Source organism: Platalea leucorodia, assembly GCF_965183815.1.
Source record: "Platalea leucorodia genome assembly, chromosome: 4".
Taxonomy (NCBI): Eukaryota; Metazoa; Chordata; class Aves; order Pelecaniformes; family Threskiornithidae; genus Platalea; species Platalea leucorodia.
In genome coordinates this window covers 25203436-25219968 of record NC_138826.1, presented here as the reverse complement: position 1 = coordinate 25219968, position 16533 = coordinate 25203436, and the positions used below count along the sequence as shown (strand labels likewise).

Below are 16533 nucleotides of genomic sequence, written 5' to 3'. Positions count from 1 at the left end.
ACAGAGTAAATAAAAAAAAAAGGTTATATTTTATCCATTGCTAGGAGATCACGTAGCCAGAGTACCACACCACTTACCATTCTGGTCTTTGCTAAAGGGCTAGAGCGCAGCTTTCAGGAGTACTGTGATTTGGCAGCTTCCAGATGAAGTAGGTTCTGCTCCAAAGACAAGTATCTTCCCTAGAACCAGGTCTTGCCTGAAGCACTCTGCTGGTATAGCTATGCTAATTAAGCAATTCTGAAGTAAAGGTACTTCTTATTTACTTCCCCGTTTTTTTCCCCTACCATTCTCCCAGAATCAAGTAGACTAAATCAGAAAAAGCAAAAGTTCTGGAACATGTAGCTTCCATAAAGTAGGCAAGCCTTGCAAGTTGCTAACTAGCTAACTAACAAATGTTAGCAACACTGACTTCACCTACAAGCCAGGTCTGCAAGCAACGTACATGCAGAATGAGGCAAATTTACTTCCTTCTTGCACATCACTAGTGGTATGAAGTATCCCATTTGTCAAACCAAAGACTAAGATTGCATGGGCAGGGAAACCTCCTGCGTTTCACAAGAATCATCTATTGCAACTCTCTCAATTCTTTTGAGATACTAAAAGAAAGAGCTAATTCTCAACTGGGATAGTGCTAGAGCACAGTCAAAACTGACACTGCAATGGGCACACAATACACAGAACGGGTAGATCTGTCAAGGAAAAGACAGCCTTCTTATAAAACAGAAATTTTAGTACAGTAATGCAATTCACAGCTGAACAGTCCCTATGGGAAAAGATGTAGCATAGCCGTTTGTCTTCCTGAAAGGAATTCAGTTCTGAAATAAAAAAATAACATTGGAAATTTGCCTGTTCTGCACACACACTACATCATTTTCCACCCATGTTTTAATTGTGTATTGCAAATACAGAATTTTAGCAATATGCTGGAGTCAGGATGCTCTGTTTCAGGTTAGCACATATTGAAATGGCAAAAAGGTCTGATTTGCCTGTATGTTACAGGCTTGGAAACCTGAAACTAAACAGCAGTGGATAAAGACCCAGGTGCCTTTTTCACTCACCGTGAAAACGTACAAATGAAAAAAAAAAAAAAAAATCACAAAACATAGTGCTACTTTGAGATGCAATTATTCAAAGACACATGGTCCTAGTCATACACACTTGAAGGCTGCACGTTAACTGCATCGAGTTCATCTGCCCTTTTCCTAAGCATAAAAAAGTGACAGTGCCTTTGTGAAGACAAACACACATATAGTTTAAGTACTATGAATATTCTCTGCCTTCAAAAAGCAAATTTGACAGTGTAACTGCATGAATAAAAATCTTTGTTGTATTGCGCTCTCCTTATCAAGTATTCCGAACTCCTAAAATAGAAGTTACTCTGAATTACCATTTGACCAGCAACTTTAGCTCCCACTAAATCCACTATTGTAGACTGCTGCCCCGTCATATTAAAATTGAACAGGTTATGCGCATAGATCTGTAGTATCAATTTCTTGATTTGGCAACACCACACACTTTAAGGGTTTTATTTAAAGAAATACGTATATTTCTCTGACTTTTGAGCATATAAAATATCACCTATAAAGCTGCTTTATATACTGGAATGGGGACATACACAGTTTTCAGTCAAGATGACCAAGCCTTTCACCTTAGCTAGCAACCTTCCTGCAGTGTCCGTGGGCTAGGGGGAGGATTCAGTGGCAACATTCACATTGGAAACATTCTGAAAAATTCTTACAAGGATTTTTTTCTGGTGCATATTCACACGCACCCAATTTAAACTTGGTCCACTCACAAGCTCCACGTATAAACAGCCTTCTTGATTTTTACAGACCTTCTATTGCTAGATTAGAAGTGTTCATATATGTGTGTGTTTGTGTGCGCACATATACATGCATATACACAGAACTCAGAGGTTCAACACAAGATTTGCGTCATCTTGTAACCCAGCAACAATGACAAAGGAAGAGATTACAATTCTATCATTAAAATACAGTCCAAACATCATGTCTGTTACTATCATATACCCTTTTACATATATATTAACACTTTCTATAGGAAAGAACTTTCATACATTAAATATTGACAACCTTGTAATGTATTAAATACATATTTATTCAATATTTTATTAAGATTATTAAAAAAAATAATCTTAGATACTCTTTATTTTCACAAGGTGTATGCAATTATGATGAGTAACCTACACTTAGGCTCTAACAACCTAATCCAAACCCCATCAACTTTAATGGGCTTTAGATCAAGCATGTGAGAGCGCTGTAACAAACACTGTTTCAGGAGGTAATTCCCATGCAACATCAAACTATGACAAGACACAAGAGGCTAAAAATGGCTCATCATAATTTATTTTATGTTAAAATGTACAGCTTAGGGGGGGTGTTGTTTTTTGCAGTTTTTATTTTTGTTTCTTGGGTGGATTTTTGTGTTGTGTGTGGTTTGTTGTTTTTTGTTTTTTTGTTTTTTTTTTTGTTTTGTTTTTTTCTTTTTTTTTTTTTTTAAGTGACTGACTAAAAAGATAACAGATAAATACAAGAGTGTCACTGGGTCCTATTTTTACATGTATCAAGCCTCTTCTGTTCGGCCCTTACAGTCACTCTGTACAAGTACAAAGGCTACAAAAAAAGGAAGCAATATAAACAGACACAAATAACTTTTGCCTTTTTACATGCGATCTGTAAGCTTAGTTTGAGCTATTCACACGCTACTGCTCTATTTTTTCCCTTAAAAAATAACTCCAATATTTTATAAAGATAGAAAAATCTACAGATGGAATGAAAATGTAAAGTTAGAGGCATTTCCATAAAATAGCAACTTTACACCAAATTCACTACTTTTTTTTTAAATCCTGCCAAGTATTTGGACATATATGAAAATGTTTCAAAACTTGACAAATAAACACTGAGATGTTTCAATCAACAAAAAAACATAACAGTATTTATAAAACAGAAAGCTGCCTTTTTTTCCTACCCCAGCTCCAAAGAAACTGGTCACAAAAATGGAAAAGAGTCTCAACTTTACACTAAACATACAGCAATAAAACCCTTTGAACTAACCAAAATGTGAATAGCTTTTGCAGCTTTTTTTATTATTTTTTACAAGTTTTATAATTAACAAAAATATAGTTCTGTTTTTTTTACCCCTCAAACTAGGGTAACCTAATCAAGGCAAAAAAATTAAGAAATGGCTTACTGTTAAGCACAACACTTGTACAGTACTACAAAATGCACTGTCACTAACAAAGACATTAGCGGCATGCGGAAGTGTCACCTTCAGAAACAAAATAATACAATAAAAGAACTGCTAAAAGGCATTTACATGTGGGGAAAGGAGAGAGAAAAAGCTCACGATCCAGTACTGTCTGATAGTTTTGGAGTCTATTTATCCACATTTTTAATGGGAGCAGGCACATAAAATGGCTCTGAACCATCAGCTGCTGTGTAATTGCAGTTCATAGAAAGAGTTCTTCCTTTCCAGAGAACTTCAAGCTCAATGAAATAAAGAAAAAATGGAAAACCACCTAATTCCCCCCAAAGAAAAGAGAAAAGTTAATTCCCACGAAGTTAAAAAAACCCAAACCAAAACAAAAAACAAAACAAGAAATAAAGAAAAAAAAAAAAAAAACTTGTATAAGGCTTTCTGCTGCATACAGCTTTTAAATGGTGCCAACAAATGTTTTTGCATTCACACCAATTGCTGGTTTTGAAATCGTACTCTCCAAAAGGTATTTGTGCAGATCAATCCAATATGCCAGTTTGGTAGTCTGTTTCTCCAAAGGGCCTACCTTCTCATGTAGGATCCATTAAGAGACTGTTTAGACATGCTTGTATTCATGTAGCCATGATGCCCCGGAGGAGTGTACATCATGTTACTGTGGGGTGCTGTCTGCATTGGTTGCTGTGCATATGGCTGAGTTCCCATCATCCCCATCTGCATCTGCATAGGGTACTGGGGTGTTTGATTCATATACCCATGATTACTGTGATATCCACTATTCATCATCGGCTGGGACATACTATAACCATTCATTGCATTAAGGGTATTCATATTCATGTTCACTGAATTGACATTATAAGCTGGGGCTGGCATCAAATTTACACTCATGTTCATACCACGCTGCATTGTTAAGGTCCGCGCAGGCCCTTGCATGGCTACAGTCTGTGAAGCACGCCCATAAATTTGTGGCTGATGGGCTGCAGCAGCAGGTGGCAGAGGTGTGGATTTGGTTCTTACAGAAACGTGACCTTTGCTGGCCATCTGAGTCTGCAGTCTTTGGGTGTGGGATATTCCAATATTCGATGAAGTCATATTACGCTGCAAAAGGGGAGGTGGCAAATTCATGGGAGGAGGAGTAAGGTTAGGGGGAGGGGTCATGGTGGCCTGTGCTTGGGGTCCTCCTGGAACAGCATGTGGAGACTGAGAAAGCTGAACAAGCCCTGTATTACTTAAGGGCGTGGACAAAGAGGCACTGTTTGCATAGGATGTTACAGCAGCTGAATGGCTGTAAGGCAAAGAATGATCCATAAGCGTGTTAGTTAACTGTTGCAGTTTGGCAAGGCTGAAGGTGGCAGATGGCTGTGAGTAATGCCCCGCTCCAAATTCACTCTGCCCCATTCTTTCATATAATCCAATGTTGGCATTGCCAGTCTCAGGGATTTCAGTTAACTGCATAGGTGGTGTAAAATTAGCGGCCATGCTGCACTGGGATAACTGTTGGTTGCTGCTTGGAGGCCTTTCAACAACACAACCTTGGGGAGATTTTACATTACAAGTGGGAGGAGAACTGATGTTTGTTTGTTGCATCATACTGCAGCTTCCATTAATGTTAGACATCTGCTGTGTCACTGCACAGCTACTCTGTGTTAGGTTACTAGATGTAAGGCTACTGTACGAGCAACTGTTTTGCGAAGAGTTGTTTCCACAGATACTACTACCCATTGTAGAATCATAACTGCTTGGGTTTTCATAGTTTTCTGTTGTGCTCTCAATGCTCCCCAAGTCACTAAACCCGCTATCCACAACCTGTTGCGAATGATCAGAAACTGAGGGAACATCCATCATTGGACTAGTCTCCATGTTCTGTAGAGATGGCACAGAAATGGCACTTTGATCTGGGCTGATCTGAGCATAGCTGTTCTCTAAAGGAGCAACATTTGGACTATTAACAGAACGAACTGACTGGCTGGGATGAGAGTGCACAGACGAAACTGGGCTACTGTGGTCAGACTGCTGACAATCATCCAGTGTGGTCATTTGGGGACTTTGGTCATTATGGGCATAGTTTTGCAAACTTCTACAGGCCTCTTGAGTCTCCGCACAGTCCTGAAACGTATCTTCATGTTCACTTGCTTCTTGGGTTAGAGACTGTACCGCTTGAACTGTCTCTGAATCAATCTCCATGGTCTCAGTACTCTCTCCCTTGAAATCGGAATGTAATTCTTCACCAGCTTTTTGGTCCTGGTTGTTATCTGTATGATCATCATCAGATTCAGGCACCGGGTCTGAATCCGTAGCAAGTTCTTTCTGGTCACTTTCACACTCATCAGCTGCGAGGTCAACGCCACAATCCATTAAGTCCTCTTGATTTGAATTACCAGTTTGAACATTTACGTCTAAAAAAGACTGCTGTGTTTCCAGCATTTCTTTGAAAGCTTCACCAGGCAATTCCTCTTTCTCCACTTCTGTTGAACCCATGTGGCTATCATCTTCATCATCTGCATCATGATCCTCATTGTGAGAAGGTTCTTCATCCTCCTCCTCCTCCTCCTCCTCCTGATCATCCAAATGCATGGACTCCTCTTTTTGCAGAAACACCTCTTCTGCTTTGTCTTTTTCTTGATCTTTTGAATTGATTCCACCTTCTTCTACATTCCTTTCTTCTTCGCCAGCTTTCATCATATCATTTTCCTGTTTTTCAAAGGGTTCGCTGGGTGGATGCAGAGGTTCAGGTTCTACCTCTTTTACCTCATCATCTGGTGGTGGTAATACTTCAACAGGCTCTTTAATCGCTTCCTCCGTAACAGCAGGAACTGAGCAGGGCTTGTCTTCAGCTACTTCCTTCTGTTCCTCCACCAGCACCTGATAGTCAGGCTCCATAGGAGTCTCTGGTGGAGTGTATAAATTAAGCTTAAAGCCAGGTTTTCTTTCTTTGCTTTGCCTCCATTTAGATGGACCGCGCTTAACTCCTTTGGGCCAACTCTGCTTACTCTTTAAAGGTTCAAGATTGTCTTTAGTGCTTTCTTCCAATACAGCTACATCCTCTGTATTATCTTTGGGAGGCAATAGAGACAAAAGAAAAGTCTTAGCTTGCACAGACTAATCAATATTTTCAAACGTAATCCCAAAAGTAATTTATAAACTCAAAACGTATTAAGAAACTCTGGAACAAGAGTTATAAAGAGATCTCAAACCACAACAGAATAACGTAACATCTACAGCTCAAACACACTTACACAGATATGTAAAGTTCTTCTTGTTTGGTGGCCTTTTAACAGTGACCATCAGAAACACCATTTATACACTAGAAGAATCCCAGAGATTTAAATCACAAGACATGTAAACTAAAGCAAAAATATTGTCCAAATATTTGATTATCAGCCTTTGTTTTTAGAATAAAGGGATGCCACCACTATATAGACATTGATTTACTGCATATTCATCTTTCTGACAGTAATAACATGAGAGTCTGGAGTTTCCTGTTCTGCCTTCATTCTGGAGGACAAGCCATAGTAAGCATATAATCATGCTTTAGTATCTACACTGAAAAAAAAAAAAAAAAAAAAAAAAAAAAGGTGGTTCATTCTAGTATCTTCTCATGTGCAGCGTATCATGACACAGCTCTCAATACATGACAAAAGCCAAAAGATTATTGAAATGAAACAGAGTGCATCAGAACACTACATTAACCCACTGACTATAAAAAACTACCCAAACACATTCACTCCTCTCCTCTTCTCTCTCCCCAGATACCACTTACATATACACCAGAAAAAGGGAGAATTCTCAGGATATAACATGCTGCACTTGGGAGTGTAACGACTTCAACGATACTCCTTTGCCAAGTTCTGCCTCTCGCTTTAGTGTTATAACGCTCCTACAGTCAATTAACGTGATGACATGGTCCATGGACAAATACACAATATCAGTCTAGTTAAAGCAGTGCAAACCTGACCACTGGGACATAGCTGTAACACTCTGAATTTGCTACTATTAGTTTAATTGACTTCTGTTGAGAAGCAGGAAAAAGTGGTAATATTCTAATGTATCCGTGCAGTGGTTTGTAACAGCACCAACATTCGTAAGTATGGTTGCTCTAGTCGCACAAAAGCTGTTTAGAACAGAAATCAGTGCCTGATCCCTCAATTGAGTATCGCAAAGATTAAAACTTCCCATGCAATTATGAAAACACTAAAATACTACCCACTGGCTTCTTAGAGAAAAATATACAGACCTGAGAATCCAGTCATTCATTCTGGAATTAAAACTTATAAGCATTATTTGAGAGCCAGGAGGTCAAGGGATGAGTATACATTCAGAATAGCTCATTAGTAGTTTCACTATCCATCCATTAGCTTTTCTGCAAGGAAATATCCTTGAAATCAAACTAGATAAGCAGCTTTGAAAGAACACGGTTAAAACTACCCCTCTCTTTTGTGGGGAAAAAAATAGGGACCCCAGTGCTGAGGTCATATTGTGCCCCAGAAACAACAAACATTTCATTGAATTACCAACAATGCTGAATAGAAAGATAGTTGTGTAAATCAAATCTTACTTTTTGCTTGTATCCTTTACCAAGGATACGAAACCAATATTAGACAATATTACAGTGATACCCCTGCTCTGCTGACTACGAAATGCCCTGTTGCAGGGACATAAAAGTTGGTTTTGGCAACATGACAAGGACTGCAGTGCTTCAGACTGGAAAACGTTTGTTTTCTGAACACAAAAAACACATTATAATATTAATGGGTCAGGAATAACAAAAGAAGTAAACACAACAGAAACAAAACAAAAAAAATCTGAAGCCACAACTGAATTTTAATAACTGTGTGAGACTAATGGCTCCAGTAGCACCTCTAATCAGAAAGCATTATTAAGATTGTAAGATTTTAAGACCAAAATGGCTAAATACATCTCGTTAAAATTTCCAGATTTATGACAAAAATAAACACTTCCTTTGAAGGTCACCAGACAAATTAATTTTGTGAAGATATAAGAACATTTTCAGCTTACTTGTACAATTGTCATCACTCCTGTAACAACGAATATCTTTCTCCTCCTTCTTCTGCTCTTCCTCTTCCTCCTTCTCCTGTTTCTGCTGCCCAGGTTGATACTCAAAAGCTTTTCTTATCACAGGCTTCAAGTCATCATCTTCCCCATCCATCTCACAGGTAGGTTCCAGCTGTGGCATGGGACGCTCTTCATCTGAGTTATCAAATGGCTCATTCAACACCTCTGTTGTTTCCGAAATTGTCTCTGTTGTAACACTGCTATTAATCCTCCTACGTTTACGGCCCCTTTTCTTTTTCAGTATGAAAGGTCTCTGAAAAATAATTCCACAAATATAACTCTTCCTTCATTCCTGTTTGTTAGCTGACTCTGGACATAAATAAATACGTTTTTGTAAAGTAAGCTGACAATAATCTATTTACTCATTCAAAACAAATACTTTACATTGCATCAAAATCAAATGTATACAGAATCTAAAAATAAAATGTCTAAACAGTTAACATAGGTATGTATCTATACATGCACACAAACCTTTCTGTAGGTGAAAATTAAGACTAGAATTTTCTTCATATTGTAGCGACTTTTACCTTCTTCTGTCAAACAATATTCATAGCAACATTACCTAAATCGTACTTGCACATTTTTTCTCTGTAGATTTGTAATTCCCCAACAACCTTCACAAGTATCAAAGTTTATTCTTCTACATTTCTGGTTTCTGCTATTTTAGAAATAAGAATGTATATAGAAAAATAGGTAACAGCAAAGGAAGTGCACCTCAAGCTTCACATGGGTCTCAACAATACACTAAAAGAATCCTACAGTTGGCTGCTATAAAGAAAAAACTGTTTAACAGGTTATATTTCTATTATTATGTATTCTCACAGATTTATAGTTACTTTTATTAAGTTTGCTCATGTAAAGCGTAAACAAAGGGACACTCCAATTCCCTAATTCTCACCAGAAACACCTAAATACATATGCTGAGTGCTTTAAAATTTTGGGATGCTTAGTTTACTAATTTAAATCATTCAAATAGTTGATTTTTCAATGAAATTATGAATTTTGTAAACACCGCAGTAACCAGAATTTAACATTTAAATCTCCTGGAAATCAGAATATTGGGGAAAAAAACCCTTTTGTTTTAACAGCATTTGCTTTTGAAAAACAGCATTCCCCTTTAAGGACTTTCTATATTAAAAACAATAAAAAGACAAACCCCAAAAGCTGGAGTCCATCTTAAAATGAAAAATGGAAGAACCGTTAAAATATTGAACCAATACCAATGCCAAACAGCAGAGGGCAATCACTAGTTTAAAAATTAACAGGAAATTCTGATTTTTTGTGTCACTAGTATTTTACAGTTCTGTAAAAAATCCAAAAGATAAAAAATTGGATGGAGAGGAAAACAGAGAAGACAGTCCTTCAGTGTCCAAACAATATAGAAAGGATTAAAACAGTCTAATAAGTATTCGTAAAAAGACAGATTGTTATTACGATAACAATTCGATTGGAATCAGAGATGAGTGACTTTAAACGAAACCACTGAAGTAACACACCTTTCTTTTTATGGCCAGCGACTGTGGCTTTGTCAGCCGGGGAGGCGAACTTTGCTGATTCTCATCCCCACCATCCTCCTCGCTGCTTTCCTTAGATTGCTCTGTGGATTGCCCTCGATCCCCCACTGCTGCCACACTTTCTGGAGATCGCAAATATTTATTTTTAGATTGTACTTTTGTGGGTGATTGCCTACTATTAGTTCTTGTGGAGAATATTTCTTGCTCTTCCTTTTCCCAGCAGCTAGCTTGTTCCATCAGACGCTCAGCCTGAAGGGTTGAGGTTAAAATAATGGGTCACTGAAACAGCATTCACTTAGCCATATCCTTTACATTCAGCTAAAGAGTTACAATAAGTCAACCCTGATTAGCACTGCTAGCTAACCTAGCAACAACATTTCAGCTGAATCATCTAGTAGCTCCTTTACAACAGTTAGGATAACAAACCAAAGAAGATTGCATTTCATGGGATATTTAGCACTATTAATGATGCAGCAAATTGATTTAAGTCCTTTAGCACTACATTACATGCCCACTGACATGGATCACTTTGAGCAAGTTCATAACACAAAGAATCGATTGACACTGCAGCCCCTGAGCTCTGCACCAAATTTGATCTGATTACATGCTCTTCGGCTACCTCAAGAGTGATAAATACAGCTTCATGACAAGTGATTCATGTTTTAAGTTTTCATATTCATCCTCCCCAAAGTTACCATGTCTTGCTGCACAGCGTCCAAAAATTGTGTATTACAATAACATCAGTATCCTCTATCATTAAGCAGTGGTCAAAGTTAAAACTGCTCTATTTAAGACAGCCCAATGTTGAATATTCAGTGATGAAATCCAAAGGAAGGGAAATTCAGAATAAGAAGTTTCAGCTATTACCTCCTTTTCTGCTTCTCTCTCTTCTTCAGAAACTGCAGCATTAGAAACTAACAAAGGAGTCCATCTCAAGCTTTCAGGATCTACTTCATTGATACGTGGATTCGCTTTCAGTTTCTCCATATGACTTGAAATCAGCTTTTCCCTTCTAATAATTACAAATCTACAATCCAATAAACAGTAATTTATTTTATAAAGCGATCACCTAAAACAACCTTCCTACAGTTTAAATCCTTTTGCACTATAACCTCTGAAGACAGGTGGGTAAATAAATGGATACATCAAACTAAAAATATCAGCTGACACACACAGGTAACACGCTTCCACTACTGATTGTTTACTAAGAGGAAGTGAGGAAACAACAGTTTATGAAGTGAAAGCTCAATACTAAACATCACTAGGGCAACAGAGAGGAAAGTAAAGGTTTTATAGTTGACTACTCTAAATCCATGCAAGAGGTTTAGCGGTGGCACTTCAGTCACTGCCAGAACAATTTCCAATTTTAATACGACATACAAGCCTAAATAGAAAACACCGTGGATCATCAAGTAAAGAGTGAGAACGTGGTTAATATTACAACTGAAGATGGTAGCTAACTGGACAAGAAAGCAAGTTAGAAACACAGGTTTTCTAATGAAGGCTAAAAATGTACCTTAGTCCTATGCTGATGCAATAGAAAACAACTTTCTAATTACTATGAAATGAAGTAGCATACTGAAAGTAGATAAAGACTAACATAATAGCATGGTATGCTAATATACTAGCACATATCCCACCAAAGTCCTCTATTAGAAAGAACTATATAATTTTAAACAACAAAAAATGTTGACTTCTTTTTTAGCAAGTATTTCAGATGCTGTAAAAATCATGTTAAATGCCAACATTGCTTTTCACTGAGAGAATGCTTTAAAAAAAAAAATCAGATCCAGGTGAACCCTTTTCACAGAATTGTGACAAACTTCTACTTCACTACATGTAAGAAAAATTTAAGAAGTGCAGGAAATCATAAGAAGCCACACCCAATTTCCAAGGTGAGTGTCTGGCAGGAATTTCAAAGATGTGATTTCTTTTCCTGGCTCAACCACTGACCTTCTGGATACCTTTAGCCAGGTCAGTTCATGTCCCTGTCTAAGCCTTACTACCTGTGAAAAAAGACTAACTAACCTCGCCCATAAAGTATTTTGAATTCTATAGATGAAAAAACGTTATTTTCTAATTGGGTGTCAGTATTCAGTATAATAATTTGTGACAGGGCAGCGTTACCATTGGAAGTAATTTAAGGCATTTGATGGGAAAAAAATCCCAAACAACAAAACCAACCCACTTAAAATCTAAAATATCAATCAAGATCATTAAGAAGATACTCACAAAACAGGAACTTACCTTCCCACTGCACTAACTTTCAACATCGACCGTAACAGTAAACAGAAACTTTAAAAAGTCATTTGCATTCCCAGTACCTTGGGCAGGAGGACTTCATGTAGAGCTGATCTGATCCTATGGCTTGTGTGAATTCAGTAATGACTGAAAAAGGGCGTGTGGAGAGAAAGGCTGCCACTCACAAACCCAAATTTTTCCCTCACTGGTATTCAAAGCAAGATATTTGCAAAGCAAGAGTTGGGAATTGTACTTATGGAAGATGATACCGAATGAAACAAAACTCTTCAGTGAAAACGTTTTAAGCTGGTCACACCCTTCCAATAACCATTAACATAAAAGAGGATCCAAAAAACCACCATTTGTTTAGGGAGAAAAACTCTTTATGTAAGACCCCATTAACAATACCCAGCCGTACTTACTTCTTCAGTAAGATGGTTATCACTCATTTTAAAATCAGAATTTTACACAGACCTTTTTCACATCAACTGTCTTATAAGCAGAGAAAGTGCATGTTTTGTCTCAATATTTTTTAATTTTTTTTTTTTTTTTTACAAGATTCACTGACCTATCTTCTCTTTTATCTATCATACTGTGTTGCTGCAGGGTTGTGGCAATATCATGTGGACACATTCCAGTAGCCCGACTCATTCCTTTGATGCTGATTTGTTTTTCATGGTGGCAGTTAAGGTATTCTAATATGACACTTTTCCAGTAAGCCAAGTATGAGAGACGACCCAAATCAGACAACGGTTTTTCAGGGGATCCTGCTTGACCCTCTCTTCTAGAAAGTAAATAGCCTAGAAGGAAAAGAAAAAGAATACCTTACTGAGATAACAAAACTGAATAATTTTAACCACCTCTTAAGAAAGTTGGTATTAATAGAAAGATCAGCATGACTGATTACATTATTGGTACTCTTGCAATTAAAGAAATCCTATCCACAAAAGAGATTGTTTTTCATCATTATAGTGACATAAAAAAGATTAAATCCACGTAAGAGACTCAGGTCTTGTTATGAAAATGAAACATTAACCAAAACCCTCCTTCTAATCATAAGGCAAGGGCGAAAGAAAAGCCAACATGTTTCAGAACAGGTCTCATCATACATGATCTCATTTAGAACTACAACTGTCTGGCCTTTTGAGAAACTTTTACACCTGAGTTACATCACTGAAGCCAAGAATTTTCAGAAGAATCTCAAGAGGAAGTGTCATGGGTAATATCAGTTCAGTCAGTTTTCTTCAAGAAGCCCTAGGCGACATAGATTTTTGATTCAACAGATAGTTGTTGTATTTCAGAGGTGACATATAATTCACAAGTTGAATTACTAAGATAATTACTTAGGATAAATAATTAAAAAATAATCTCCCTTAATTCATGTTTAAGAACATTCACATAATTCCAGTTTGCAGTCTTCAAGACAGTAACTGATCAGCTATTATACAATACATAGAATATAAAATGAAGGTGGTGTATGTTGTAAGTCCTTTTTAACTCTTCAGCTTTAGGAAGCTTTTACAATTTGAAGTAGAACACACCTGCTTGGAGATAACAGAAGAAGTCTGGTATTTGCCACCATTAAAACTAATGTAGGAGAAAGAAAAAACCAAACACAATTAATAAAATGTATCCTTTCACAGTAATTCATCCCTCTGTGATACATATTCTGCACTGTGCCTTTACAAACACTATAAAAACCAGGGCCTTAAACACAAGGCTTACAAAATGCTTATTCCACCATAAGCATGGACATCATGCTTATGGAATTACATTACTCAAAGTCATTTGGAATGCACTAACATATATGGTTCTTTTGCCTTCCTATATTCTTAAATACTTTTTTTTTTTTTTAAGTTGGAATCCCTCCTTTTATCTTTCAAAAACTGCTTTAAAATATATCTAGTACAGCCATGTCACATTTGCTAAACAAATCCTCCTGACTTCTTCACAAAGTTTCTCCTCATCAAGTTAGCTACAAATTAAAAACATATGATTAACATCCAGCTTTGAGTGAAACAGTGGCTGTTTCCTTATTTTGCTGTATGCTTTACCGTATACAAACTGTACACACACACATCTATTTTTTTATATATCTACAAATATGAAATGCACATGTACATACATGTATATTTACTCAGCCTGAAACAATGGTCTTCCCTTTTTCAGTGGCAATACAAAAGGTCCACAACAGAATTTCGAAAAATACATATGCACTGGTCATCATGCTCTAACCTCCAGTTTGCATAAAAATGTTTACACGGAAAAGCAGACATCCTACTGCATTCCAAGCAACATAGATACTGAAATAAGTAGTGTACCCTTCATATCTATTAGCATGATTTATGATAAAATTCCAGAGCTTCAGGATGAATACCATGCCACATCTGCCTACTTCTACATAGCACATGGACGTCTACATAAAGCCTGCCTACATCTGCATGGTACCACTGGAAAACTCAGCAAGTCAGTTTACTTTGTTTTACGGAAGAAACACTACCTTAAAACTGAAAAGGCAGGTGTTTTAACATTTGAAGTTGCAGCATATTAATTTTTTTTATAACTAGATAATAAGTTTTAGTACTACATGTAACTGTTGTTGACAGGAAATGCCAAACTGCACATTCAAAACCAGATTGCATCCCGGACAGTTTGAAGGTAAAGAATTGTTGGTTTACTTCCAGCTGCACAAAAGGAGACCTATAGCATATAGCCTATTCTGCATAATTTTAGACAAAGCTTCACTTGTACCACGAAAGAATTTTGGATCAGCTTGTTTACAACACATAAAGACAAGTTTTATACTAAGACATCATTGCCTATAGAAAAACATGCAAAACTGCAGCAGTACAAGTAGTGATAGAAGTCTCAACACAGGAAAAGAGAGGGAGAATAACCTAGATTTTTCAAATAAATCCATGAGGAGAACTTACAGTTGCTTCAAGTAACTTCAAAGTTTAACCTACCAACTTCACATTCAAGAAAACTTGGGCACTAATAGAAAGTGTTTGTAGGCTGTTTGCAAGACCTGGATTTCATTCTTGTATTTCAGTATACTTTAAAATTACTTTGACAAGAACTTTCTTCCTACACTTCCATTTTCCTCATATGTAACAGAGCTGTAACTAAACTTTCTTGGTAAACATCTTATGAGGCTTAATAAGAAACCACTATCAAGAGTCTGGAATCATTAGTTAGGCAACCACTAGTAGCTTTAGAGTTTTACTAGTATATCCTTGCTCATCGGATCCTTCCAATGGCTGGAAACTTTGAGACTAGTTCTTAGCCGTCATTTTCACATATTTTTACTCTATATTAAAGCAGTGAAACTTTACCTGCATAGAAATAACATGTCAGTATTCTTCTACCATTCTACAACATAACCTATGCTTATCCAAGATACTCACATTCTATAGGATCAAAAATATAAGTCAGAGGTAACAGTCTCAGTTACATGTAGCGAGCACTGAATGGAAAGTTTGTCTTAACAGATTCTGTGATTTGAATGACATCTATTAAATTAAACTTACCAAAGAGACGCCAAATAATTGATCTAAGTTGCAGGTAAATAAAAAACACTGATCTTGGTAGCTCGTGTATCTATCCTGAAGCATCTGAAATGAGTACAATATGCCCCTGTTAAACAGGTACCCCCAGTGTCATTGTGTCTACCTAATCTTAATAATGGATAGCCTCAAAGTGGACACCTGAAAGAACTTTCTTAAACTATAACCCCTGATATGAGACTATGAACAACAGCAACATTCAGAGGACAAAATACAGCTCCTCCCCATCCACCCCCCAAGAGTAAACAAGCCAGACTGCATGTTACATTAAAAAAAAAAAAAAACAAAAAAAAAAACAAAAAAAAAACCAAAAAAACAAAAAACAAAAAAAAAAAAAAAAAAAAACAAAAAAAAACCCCAAAAAAACCAAAAAACAACAAACACCACAACAAAAGACCTAATCTAGAAGAACAAAGAGCTGTCTATCTTATCTTCTGGGCATATGAGTGATAGTATCACAAAATTAAACAGCCAAAATCCTATTAATAATTTTATTTCTTGCCTTATCTCCAGCCTTCATAGTGAAGCAACATGTCACATGCTATTTACAGCCTTTGATTTCTGTCATGCAAACCTCCCCAGAACCACTAAGGCTTTATCTTATTCAAGATTTAAAACAATTAGAAGAAATTCAATCTGAGAAAGGGAAAGTTAGTATAAGATACATGTATTTTATGCCTTAGAGATAATCAGACATTAAAACATACATTTGAAGAAATTAACTTGAGCAGTATCTTGTAATTTCAATCTACAGCATTCCTAGTATGTAACTCCCCTGAAATAGCTACAGCGGAGTCCACAACACACTTACGTGAAAACAGTAACTTTAATACATCTGTGTCAGTCTCCAGAAACTTTCAGTTAGTTAACTACTGATTTTGTTATGCTCAGTTCCATCTCTTAAAACA

The 16533-nt window shown here is 36.8% G+C and overlaps 1 protein-coding gene across 7 annotated transcripts in view; it reads right to left on the bottom strand.

The window, feature by feature from the left end:
* Positions 1-2167: 2167 nt before the first annotated feature.
* Positions 2168-16533, bottom strand: part of KAT6B (lysine acetyltransferase 6B) — a 119340-nt gene continuing 104974 nt past the window's right edge. For all 7 annotated transcript variants that reach the window (XM_082308049.1, XM_082308053.1, XM_082308054.1 and 4 more), the window contains 5 exons: positions 12628-12859; positions 10686-10845; positions 9801-10067; positions 8248-8557; positions 2168-6284 (listed from right to left, as the gene is read on the bottom strand). In XM_082308049.1, coding sequence (XP_082164175.1) covers positions 3796-6284; positions 8248-8557; positions 9801-10067; positions 10686-10845; positions 12628-12859 — 3458 coding nt within the window. In that variant the 3' untranslated portion in view covers positions 2168-3795. The remainder of the gene's footprint in view (positions 6285-8247; positions 8558-9800; positions 10068-10685; positions 10846-12627; positions 12860-16533) is intronic.